The sequence below is a fragment of the Xiphophorus maculatus genome, chromosome 3 (genome assembly GCF_002775205.1).
Source record: "Xiphophorus maculatus strain JP 163 A chromosome 3, X_maculatus-5.0-male, whole genome shotgun sequence".
Taxonomy (NCBI): Eukaryota; Metazoa; Chordata; class Actinopteri; order Cyprinodontiformes; family Poeciliidae; genus Xiphophorus; species Xiphophorus maculatus.
In genome coordinates, this window is record NC_036445.1 from 26,350,522 (window position 1) to 26,361,834 (window position 11,313).

The 11,313-nt window shown below is 40.7% G+C and overlaps 1 protein-coding gene across 1 annotated transcript in view; it reads right to left on the bottom strand.

Moving 5' to 3' along the window:
• LOC102217084 (plectin-like) overlaps window positions 1-5,647 on the bottom strand; it is a 131,567-nt gene extending 125,920 nt beyond the window's left edge. Inside the window, exon 1 of the mRNA XM_023330239.1 lies at window positions 5,469-5,647. Within this exon, the coding sequence (XP_023186007.1) occupies window positions 5,469-5,559 (91 nt within the window). The 5' untranslated portion in view covers window positions 5,560-5,647. The remainder of the gene's footprint in view (window positions 1-5,468) is intronic.
• Between the last annotated feature and the right edge of the window lie 5,666 nt (window positions 5,648-11,313).

Genomic DNA, 11,313 nt, shown 5'->3' on the forward strand with positions numbered 1-11,313 from the left:
CGGTCCCGACGACCTTTACCGCATGTCTTCCCCCATCTCCTCACCCTCCTTCCTGTCTGCCTACTGTACAGAAAATACGAGCCACTAGCGCCGCAAAAACTCTTCGGAGAAAAAAAATGGAAAAAACTACTTTCTAAACAACCTTGCAGCCCATGTTTCTATAGTAACACATGACTAAATCAAATTCAAAGATGTTTTATATCTGAAGCAGAGGATACAGCATTTACAAAGACAAAATCCTCTCTATAAGCTACAGAGATGAGTCAAAATTTTATTCTATAATGAAATCAAATTATTCATCCTTCAAAAGAGTCTGATTTCTTTAGCCAAGAACATTCTGGAAACTTCATATCTCATAACTAAACTGAACATGACTGAAGCTATATTTAGACAGACTATGGAGGTTAGCTGTGGCTGTGCACTATGAAAAGCCCCCACCGCCACCGTGATCGGGGCAATTCCCCGCTAAAGAAGCCCAGTAACATCAGCATCAGCTGCCGGGACAAATTGAGTTGGGAGGACAACGGGATGACAGCCAAGCCTTGACCGTCCAGCCGTCTACAATTCAGAGAAGGCAATGAGACAGCGGTGAGTAATCTTAGACAAGACTGACTGATAAACTATAACTGGGCCCTAATTCATTTGGAAAGCATTTGTGATGTCAAATCAAGTCGGATTTTCAGTTCTGGATTGTGTTCTTGAAAGGTGGTCTGACCATAACTTATGGTCTGATCTAAGAAGTTGTTTTAGACACATAAACTGTTGACAATGGCAACTATTCAATGAACTCCAGGGTCAGCTGCCCTCAGTGCCTTGCCACTGAGCATCAGAAGCAGGAAATTCACTTATAAAGACGCCAACCGAAAGAGCAAAAACAGAACAAGGACTGGAAAGACTGCAGACACACGTGACTTCAGTTCAGCAGGGAGGCATACGCTGGCTAATATTGTCCCAAGTGGTTGTTGTGCGGGAGCTAGAAAGTAACTGTTAACTGAAACAAAGCGAGCTGGTGTTTTAATGTGACAAATAGAAATCAAAAAGGTTTGACAGGATTTCATATCCAGCACCATCGTACGCAGGAGCAAGTTTTGCTGCAACAACAAATCATTTGATTTCTTTACCAGATTTGTGCGTTATAGAAACTGAAGCTTTTGCAGAACAGGTCATGAACAGTCGGAGTGGAACACCTCTGAGTCAACATCTTTGAATCCAAAAAGTTGGATTTATATTTAGATCCCAGACTGGATCCCTCTATCACACAAATGTGCTTTTGACAATCTTTTCTGTCAAAGTGCTGGGTGTATGTTTGGGGATGTTGCCCTGTTGGAAGGCGAATCTTTGCCCAAGTATCATGCACTTCACAGCCTTTCGCAAAGTTTGCCCAGTATTTAGAAGATGGTGCTTACCGTCACTCTGTTTCACTGCAAGGGTATGTTCAGATGTTTATGCCTATGTTTTGTGTTGGAATATACAATAGTACTCATAGTACTTTGCATTAGGCTTGACTAAGATACTTTATTCCTGGCTCAAATGGGTGAACTGGATGATCAGTAGTTGTCCCACAGACTCAGATTCTTCCACCTTAGCTGCAGATCTCTGCAGCTTCTCTGATTAATGAGCTCATCGCTCAGCCTGTCAGAGTACGGTCAGTGGACGGCCATGTTCTGGTAGGATTGCACTCATCTCATACTCTGCATTTTGGGATAATGAATTAACCAGGACTGCACTGACGGTTTAAAGTTTAGGATACAGACAGTGAACTACACAGTTCATTATTCGAGGATTTTTCTGTTCAATGTACCTTTAAATTCTTGGCGGAGATTTGCTAAATCGTGGATTTTGCTTCTAGATCAGATCTAAAATATTCAAAGGAAAACGCAGCGGAAATATCAAGGCACAATTCTACTTTATTTAGTATTTGCTAATATTGACAAAGCACGCAATCAAGAACATTTTCTTTTCCTTGCCGCTGATTGGCTGTACCCCCAAATGAATAGATCAGGAAGACTACAGATGTTAGCTTCCACAGTAGTGCTAAGACCGTTTCAGCTGAATGTATTCATGAATATTAAGACCTATTTGTTGTTTTAATAGGCAGTTATAAGCAGTTTTAGAGGGGTTCTCAAGTATTTGCAGATTTTAGATATTCGCGTGTGGCTGTGGTCCCTAACCTCAACAAATACCAGGGATCCACTGTACTGCGTAACCATTCCAACTTTTCACTAAAGTGTTATCCCTGACCTGTCAGTTGTGTTGCTTGGTCTTCATGGCGCTGCTTCTTGACAATAAACCTCTGAGAATTTTGCAGAGCAGCTGCAAATGATGTCAATACCTTTTCTGAGTGAAACAAAGTCACATTGGATTTTCTAGATTTATACTTGTAAGACATTTTGAAAGTGAGTTTTTGTTTCCCCCTTTTGCTTCCTCTTGTTATACTTTGTGTTGATTTATCATATAAAATCCCCCAAAAATACATCTAAGGCATGGTTGTACTGCAACAAGGTTTGTGGAAAAATGTTTAAAGGCGTATGGATACTTCCACAGGGCGGTGTAGTTACCCTCTCCTCGATACAAATGTGAGTTGGAAAGCCTTTTTACCAGCAGCATGGGACAACGTTTACTGCTAGGAGTTGAAAGAAAGCATATTAAATACCATTTATCATTTTACTATGAAAACACAGAGCCCACACACTCAGTGTCATCAGACAAAGAAAGAATGGAGAGGTAGGAAAATCTTTCTTGCTGCGGTTCTGCCGTGGGATTTAATGGGAAACATACAAACACAAATATGCCAATGTGAGGATTAGTCTGCAACAAAGCATACACTCACTGCACTAGCAGGCACACACACACACCCACCCCCACACCTATCAGATGCAGCGAGAAGGACTTGTTAATCACATAGTCAAATTAGCTCTTTGCATGGTAGCATGTAGAAGATAGCAAGAAGCAACTTTCTAACAACCAGTAGAGGTTTTACATGATATCTGTTCGGAGTTGTAAGCAGCGGACAGCTGAGTCATCCGAAGGTTTAAACGTTAAGCAGTTAGATAAAACTTTTCGTGTTGTCACACGAAAGAGATTGGGGGGAAAACTTTCTCAAACGTTCAAAACTAAGCATGACAACGTGTCAGGCGTAAATGTGGGCCTAAACAAATGAGAGTGGTGCAACTTCATCTGATTTGAAGACATAAACAGATTGCAGAACAGGCGTAATTTGTAGTGCCATGCAAAAGTATTTATAACCCTTAATCTTTGGTACGTTACATTACGTAGAAACACAGAGCTCGATGAATTTTGTTGGGATTGTCTGTAACAAACCAACAGCAAGTGGTGATATTTGGTATGCCTTTTTCCCCCTTATAAGTGTTATCAATGCTTCTGTTGCAAGAGAAGAACAGCATTCTCAGAGGAACACGGTAACTCTGCAGGAGCTTTCCAGCTCAAGTGAGAAAGTCTTTGGACATAAAAGCTACTATACTAGGCATGAAAATGTGTAACAAAGAAAACCACTGTTGAAATAAAACCAAATTTGCCACAAACTGTGTGAAGAGCAACAGTGTTTTATCAAAGTTGTTCTACTCAAAAGCTTCAATCTCCCTGACAAAACCGTTCATGATGGGAGTCAAGTAAACTTGAAAATACAATCCCCACTGTGAACCGTAGAGGAGAGGGTTTTCTTCAGCACAAAGCAGGAAGCCGGTCAGAGTTGATTTGTAGATGGGTGAAGCTGAATAAAGGGCAGTCCTGGAAGAAAATCTGTCTAAGACTCGAAACTGAAGCGAACATTCAGCAACGGAAGATCCATTCATCTGTCCATTGTCTATACCGCTCATGTGGGGTCATTGGGCGAGACCAAGGAATAGTTCATATGAACATGTCAGAGTGGCCTGGTCCAGAGCTAAGCTCAACTGAGAACCCGTTGCCACGGATTGTAAACTGCTGCCCACGGATGCTCTTTAAATTGAAAATCACGTACAATTTCCCTACCGCACTTAAGTGCTACTTCAAATTGGCCTCATCCAATAAAATCCCAGTAGAATGCTTTGACGGTTGTTGAGACGTGACAAAATGTGGAAAAGTTGCTTTTTGCAAGTCAAAGCAGCCATTCTGTTGGCGTCAACCCAGACACGCTGATAACACGGCCTTGAAAACCCATTATCTTGCACATCTACGTGGCACAAATGAACACCGACAAACGTTATTCCTTGACAACAGACACATACAAATGAAACGTACTCTGAATAGGGAGGGGAGATGAAACATGGCAGGTATGAGGCCACTCTCCAACTGGCTGTGTCATCTGTGTGTCTTAATAAGGAGAGGTGGACCACTGCGGCGCACAGACACCATCAAGAAAGGGAACACGGAGGAACATGGAACATAAACACCTGCCACAAAGGCAGCTCCTGCTTCTCATTATCCTCTAGTAGCAAAAAGAGAAACTTCAACATTACAAATCCCACCGGCCAGCATTTTGCAGACAATAAGCCACACAGTCACAGGTAACATCTTTTAAAAGCAGGATGGGAAGGAGAAAATCTGGGCCAGTCCTTGAAAGAAGCTTTCTCTTCTTTTAAATATTTGAATACACAGCAGGGGCGAAAGAAAATCTTGGGCGAAAGAGAAAGTGGAGAACCGCTAACATTCGAGGGAATGAGAGGCAACTATAGGCTCTAAAATAAAAGATGATGCTCGCATCATCCCAAAAGAAGAACGTGAAAAAAGAGAAAGATGACCCATGAGTGGCGGTAGATTTCCACTAATTCATCTGCAACTCTTCTGGTTTACTTTCTAGTTTTGTTGTTTTATTTGCTGAAGTGCATGAGGATTTCCATAAAAAGGAAACTATGTAAAGTAATTCAGTGAAGCGACGCCCAGCAGCTAACTCTGGTATAAAACGGGATTTAAAACTGAAGACGAAAAGCAAAACACCCCGCCTGCGGGGGAATTAATGAATTTCCCTGCTGCTCAGCAGCACCTGTTAGTGTCCTTGCTGCGTCTGGATGGACGATAACCATCAACGGCGCTCAGACTTCAGCTCCCCCCGAACCCTCCTTCAACACCGAGGTCAGAGGTCAGCACACTGAGCCGGCCGTTACGTTTGCACTTCAAAGCGAAGCACTCCCGCAAATCCACTGGACTTCGGCAATATTACGCGCGAGAGTGGAAGAGTGACAGCAAACATGTGTGACGATCAATAAAACACTCAGCAGCAAAGAGACGCAGCATGCGTGACTGCTGCTTTGTTCCACACACACAAACACTTTCTCACACACAGATTGGCGTGAGAAAGGTGTGTTTGCGGTCGCATGTTTGCAACCTGTGTGGAGTCGGAAACACCAGAAATAGACAGATGAATTTGACCTTCCCAGAACGACAACAAATGCTAAGACATCCTTTCCATCTTTTACATGGCTTCATGCTCTAGCTGTCATCACTCTGATAGAAGTGCCGTAGGCTCCCACCTTTGTATTTCTCTCTGACATTTTCATAAGCTTGAATGAAGTCCTGCTCCTCAGCGTTGGGAGGCAGGTAGGCAGGTTCGTACATAGCCATCGAGCCGTTAACACCTCCGCCTTCTTCTTCTTCTTCTTCTTCTTCTTCTCCTCCTCCTCCTCTATCTTTCCTCTATGTTGTGTTTTTTGTTGGGTTTTTTTAATGGAGTGTGAGACAGCCTGTGCTGTCCTTTTGCCTGCCCTCTCAGCTGTGTGAAACCTCCACAGCTCCCAACTTCACTCAGCAGCCCAACGCCACTCCCCCCTAAACGCAGCCCCTCACTATGGCCCCACCCTTCTTCTCCTCTACACCCTCCCACTGCCTGAGTCAGAAGTACGAATAGAAACGCGAAGCCCCACCTTTTAAAGATAGACACGCAGGCGGCTCACTCACACACACTGGGTTCTGCTGGTACAGCACCAACACAGCAGCAGAGGAAATGAGACAGCAGCAGAACGCTGTCCAATGAATCTCCGGCTCTGTTAGTCTGGGAGTTAGTTTAGATTAGATTAGACATAAGATCCAAAGTCTCACATTTATTTGAAAACTATATGAAAATTATAATAATAATAATAACATTATTAACTACAACAAGAATTAAAAAATGGACTTAATGTCCTTTCACCCCAACATTGCCGTTTTGTAATTTTTCAGTTGCAGTTCATTTCGTAGCTAATTTTTTACAGATGTGAAAAGCATTAAATTATACCTGGAGTATCCTTTTTGATAGGTTTCAAAGAGTTTCTGTTCATAACAATTAATTGTTTCTGATTTTAAATGCAGTTGACACTCATGGAAAAAAATGAGTTAAAAGAGTCTTCTTTGTCCCAGTTCTTGGGGGTACAACCAATCAGCGCCAAGGAAAACAAATAGCGCTCCTCTATTGGCTGCTCCAGCCAATAGCATGTCTGTTAGCATTGAGCCGAGGTCATTCAGCCTCCACAGCTGCATTTTCTATAAAAGTTTTTTAGACTTGGTCTACAAAATAAATCGACAAATAAGAAGATTTCCACCAAATAATTTCTAGTTACAAACCACAGAAAAAAAATGTCAATAGGTGAATGCGTGAATAATGAATCACAAATAGGTGGGGGTCTACTGTACAAAACAGACGTCATTCTTAGAGAAGGCTAGCTTACATTAGCCAGATTTCTGACAAATGCAGTGGTTCACAAAGATTTTCTGGGCCCCCCTATGGATTACAATTTCTACTAATTTGGGCCCCTTGATCCACAAAGTTGATTCACAATCCATTTAAAGCCTGTAAGCTCTAAAGCATTACAAAACAGAACAAGTTATTATACATCTTAATACTCACTATTACCGTAAAGAATTTAAGGAACTTCTGCATCCCGTTTTCTAGCATTCAGGCCAGCTAGTTTCCCGCTAATGTATTATGGTAACTCCATTTAGATTAGCAGTGTTAGAGAATGTTTTGGTCACCTTGTACATCTAGACTAGATCATCGCACTGAGATTTCAGGTCTACCCAGAAAAAAAAAAAGAACACCTTTGCTATACATATTAACAATTGCGATACATTCTTGTAAAAACATATTTATTAATGATTTTTTTTCCACCAAATACTGGTGGTTATGGCAATGGACCCAAATAATAAAATGTGCCAATATGTAAAACATTATTTAGGTAAAAGTAGGTCTGAAAGAGCTACAACATACAGCTAACACTTTGGAGTTATCTAGTAAAACGTTTTCTAATTACTGGAAAAATGTTGTTTAAGGACCAGAAGATTTGAGTTCTAGATGCCAAAGTAACTCATAAGAGCGATTCTATTTAATTTCAGGCCTCAGGTGTCGGAGAACATCCTCCCTGCCTGTCCAGCAGTAAAATTCTCCAGCTGGGTTCCTGCCTTAGTCATCTTCTGAAAAGAAAATCTGATGCCTGCTTCACCATTAATACGTCCATAGTCACATTCAGAGCAGACATGGGCCTCGACACCCACCGCAGAGATCAAAGTTTGGGGCAACTACTGAATATTTAGTACAGGGTTCAACCTGTCAAGTCAGTAAAAGAAGAAAAACAAAGTCACAGTTTTAAAATAAAAAATAAAAAAAAACACTTTAGCTCCAAACAAAATGTAAAATTAATACCGGCAGCATTAGATGTGCCTAATAACATGATGATTGCAAACAGCAAATCGTCTGAGCAAACAGAGATATCCAGTGATGTCTTGTTAGGGGATTTTCTTGATGCTCTTGGCACAACAGAAGAGATCTGATGTAGGAAAAGGAAAGTCTCTGCAAAGCTTCATTATCAGTCATTTCTTTGGCCGAGGCCAAAATGACATCAGTCAGGAGACCTTCCTGACAGGAAACAAGATTTGTACTCTCTAAACTCCCTGTTGTTAGCGCTGCAGCAGGAGTGCGAGCGCCTCTGTATATTCAAACTGAATCCGAAGGGGAAGTTCTCCACCACATACACAGGGGTTTGTCTTTTTCTCCAGCATTTTTAGACTTTGCAGACCTTTGCCATTTTGTTTATATTACAGAATTAAAGGGTATGCGTTTCCAGACTGTAATTACCGTTTAAATTTGTTTGCTGCTACATCAAAACCACAAACTCCATTTCGTACAGTTCATCTGAACCGAAAACCTTATCATCATTTCTCACAGAAAAGTGTTAGTGACCACAATGTATACTTGTTGGCCACACAACTATGGTCACAGCTGGCTGGAGGGACGCCTGGAAACATTTCTCTGGCAAGAACGACAGATTTAATTGTTGGGGAAATATTTTAAATGAGCAAAAACGCAGACAGTTATTAATACATTACAGAAATAATCTGCAGCAAAGTATCATTTAGTTGGGGGTACCCTGTAAAAATATAAGAACAAAACACAGTCATGGTGTGCAAACGAAAGTACCACCTCTTATTACAGGTAACACCATTTCAGAACTGAATTTGGAAAACCATGCTGTAAAGCAGCAGACTGCAGGCTAGCTATCTGAGCCAAAAGCTGAACTAAATAACTCATTAACGAGCTTGATAGACTCCCAAATAAGGATGCGGTGATATCAAAATTTGGTCTGATATCAATATCGGATCTTAACATTGCTCATCGGTCTGATATTATATATATTTTACTACCGTTTTACTACCTTTTGGGGATGAAAATGATCCGTTTTATTCATCGGATCGATACCGATAAATTAAAAAATGCTGATATATCATAAATCCCTAACTCCCAGTGTTACTTTATAATGTATCATGGTTTGAACATTAAGCAACTTTAATCGAAACCCACTACTAAGTATTAAAAAAAAAAAAGATGTATAAATATACTATAACATAAACAGGAATATTCACTGCCTTTCTGTGTTAAATAAAGCAGCTGTCACATGTCTGGCATTTTTGTTTCGCATCTCTATGTCGGTACCATGACACTGCAAAACTGTGGTATTTTGACCAGAGGTTATCGTAGGGTGATCCCACGCCTGCTTACACCAAGGAAGCCAAAGGCAAAGTTACCATGTTCACTCTGTGACATCAAGATAGCAGCTGTCCTAAATAGTGAGAGTCAACTGCACGGAGTAAACCTTTAACACATCACATGCTGTAAACAGTCCCTGGCACAGGCTCCTACAAGATCACTTTCACTTTGAAGACACTTAACAGTTTTACAAGCCTTATTAAACCAGCTTCCTATGATCTTACATGAAGCTGAGGCTGGTTTGTTTAGCTAAATTGGAACTGTCTAAGATCTGTGAATCTAGCTGAGAGAATTTAAAGCTCAGTGAAGTTGCAAATGTAGCCGGGGCATTTTGTCCCGGAAGTATAGTGTTGCGCATTCTTCCTTTGCCCATATATGGAAGACGCTGTGACAGAGCGCAGCTGGTTCATTAGCCAGACAGGTAATCAGCAGTTGCATTTAAAAGCAGGTAGATCTCTGAGGAGAACAGATCCCAGGCTGATGATTCCTACAGAGGAGAGATACTTCTAGCGAGTGAAGTACAGAGCACCATTGACTGGTTTTGCTTTAAAGAAGGTAAAGGCAGTTTCTCATAATTATCTGACTACTTAAGGTGCTTGTCTAATTTGATGTCTTTTATGTGTAGGTTGGCCTGCTACTGTTTCAGTTTCAGTTTTTGTTTAGTTTAGAATTTCTTTCCTTTTTTGGGGGTTGGTTATTATTGATTTTTTTTTTTTTTCCTTTTGGCTAGTTTTGTTGAAGGAAGGGGAGTTTTTATTGTCTAGCCTTCTGGCTTGTTTTAAACAATAAAAAAAAAAGGACTTATGCTGTCCCTGGGTCCCAAGCTATTTTATTCAGATTGAGGAGACTAGTGGAAGGGGAGTTTTTCTTTCCTTTGCTGTAGCACCAGGGCTTTTTGTGTGAGTGTGTTTTTGTTGGGGAACACTTGGGTGCATTTAGTTGTATTTGTGTTTTCTTTATTATTATTCCTCCCCCAAACAGTCTGTTATTTAATTGTCTCTTAGCTTTGAGGTTTCCAGGGCCAGCATAGACTTTTGCTTTTAATGTGGTCAATTTTGTATAATAAAATAAACTCTCTGTCCAAAGGAACTTATGAAATCAATAAACTGTATTTAATTTGCAATAGTGCCTCTGATAATTCTTACAAACGTATCTGTGTGATCTGTTAAAAAGAGGATTTAAGGTTCTCCACACATAACAGAAATTATACCCCCAAGGTCACACAAAGAAGAGGAAGAGTGTTTTGCTGTCCACATCTCTCTCTTTCGACAATAATCAACAGGTGCGGGCAGGGCTGCTAGTGGCACATGTGTACATTCTTTAAGGTACACACCCAAGCTTTGTCATTTAACAATCTGACACCGAGTTTGCGTCTCCCAGTGCAGCATGCAGTCTGCATGTGCTAATTCTGGTCAGACAAGTATTTAATGGTGGCATTCCAGCCGCATTTGCAAATGTCACTTAGAGAGGACCTGAAGGAAGGAGCTGGAAACAACAAAACCAGAACACATTTCTGGGTAAACAGTTACATAAGGGTCAAAATAGTGTACGTTTATCAGAGAGGATTTATAAAAAAAAATGCATAGTAGACTGTATTAAATGTTTCTCAAAATGGACAACTGTATGTTAAAAAGATTTCTTTCTTTTGAAGTTGTGCCATTTGTTGGTACAACAGAGTTTTTTAAATGTGCAATGCATTTTTATATATTTTACCTCTGGAGTACCTTTATGTTAAACAAATTTTCAACATGGAGATTATTCACCGACTCCGGTCAGACAGTCGCCACGGGTTCCCTGTAAACTCTGATCCCGTTTTCCCTGTTGTTTCCTTCAGCCATGTCTCCTTTCGTTTGATAATCTACTTGACTAGACTCACGAAACAAGAACAGCTACAGTGTTAAGATTATTTCACACCATTTGGTTGGACAGCACGCTAAAAGTCTTTACAAATCTCAACGCATCCAGGGAGAGGGATTATGAAAGTATGTTTCTCCAGAACAGAGCGTGGAAATACAGAGATCTCTCGTGCCGACCGACTGAGTTCGGTTTTAGTCGAGGAACGAATGTCCTGCTCTATCTCAGCTTACCCTCAGGCGCCTTTTGATAAACTAAAGTGGTTTAAGCAGTTTTGATGTTCTTCAAACACATTACATAAGTTGTATGGGTGATTGAAAATCCTGAGAACATTCACTGAACATCCAGCTGATAGATTACATCTTTTTAGACAACTTAAAGTATCTAAAAACTACAATTGTACAAATGTGAAAAGTATTCAGATTGATCTCCCCCTAACCAACCCGTGATCTATCCTCCGACTTTTCTCAACACCACTGCTGTCACATCTATAAAAAGTGTTTGAATGG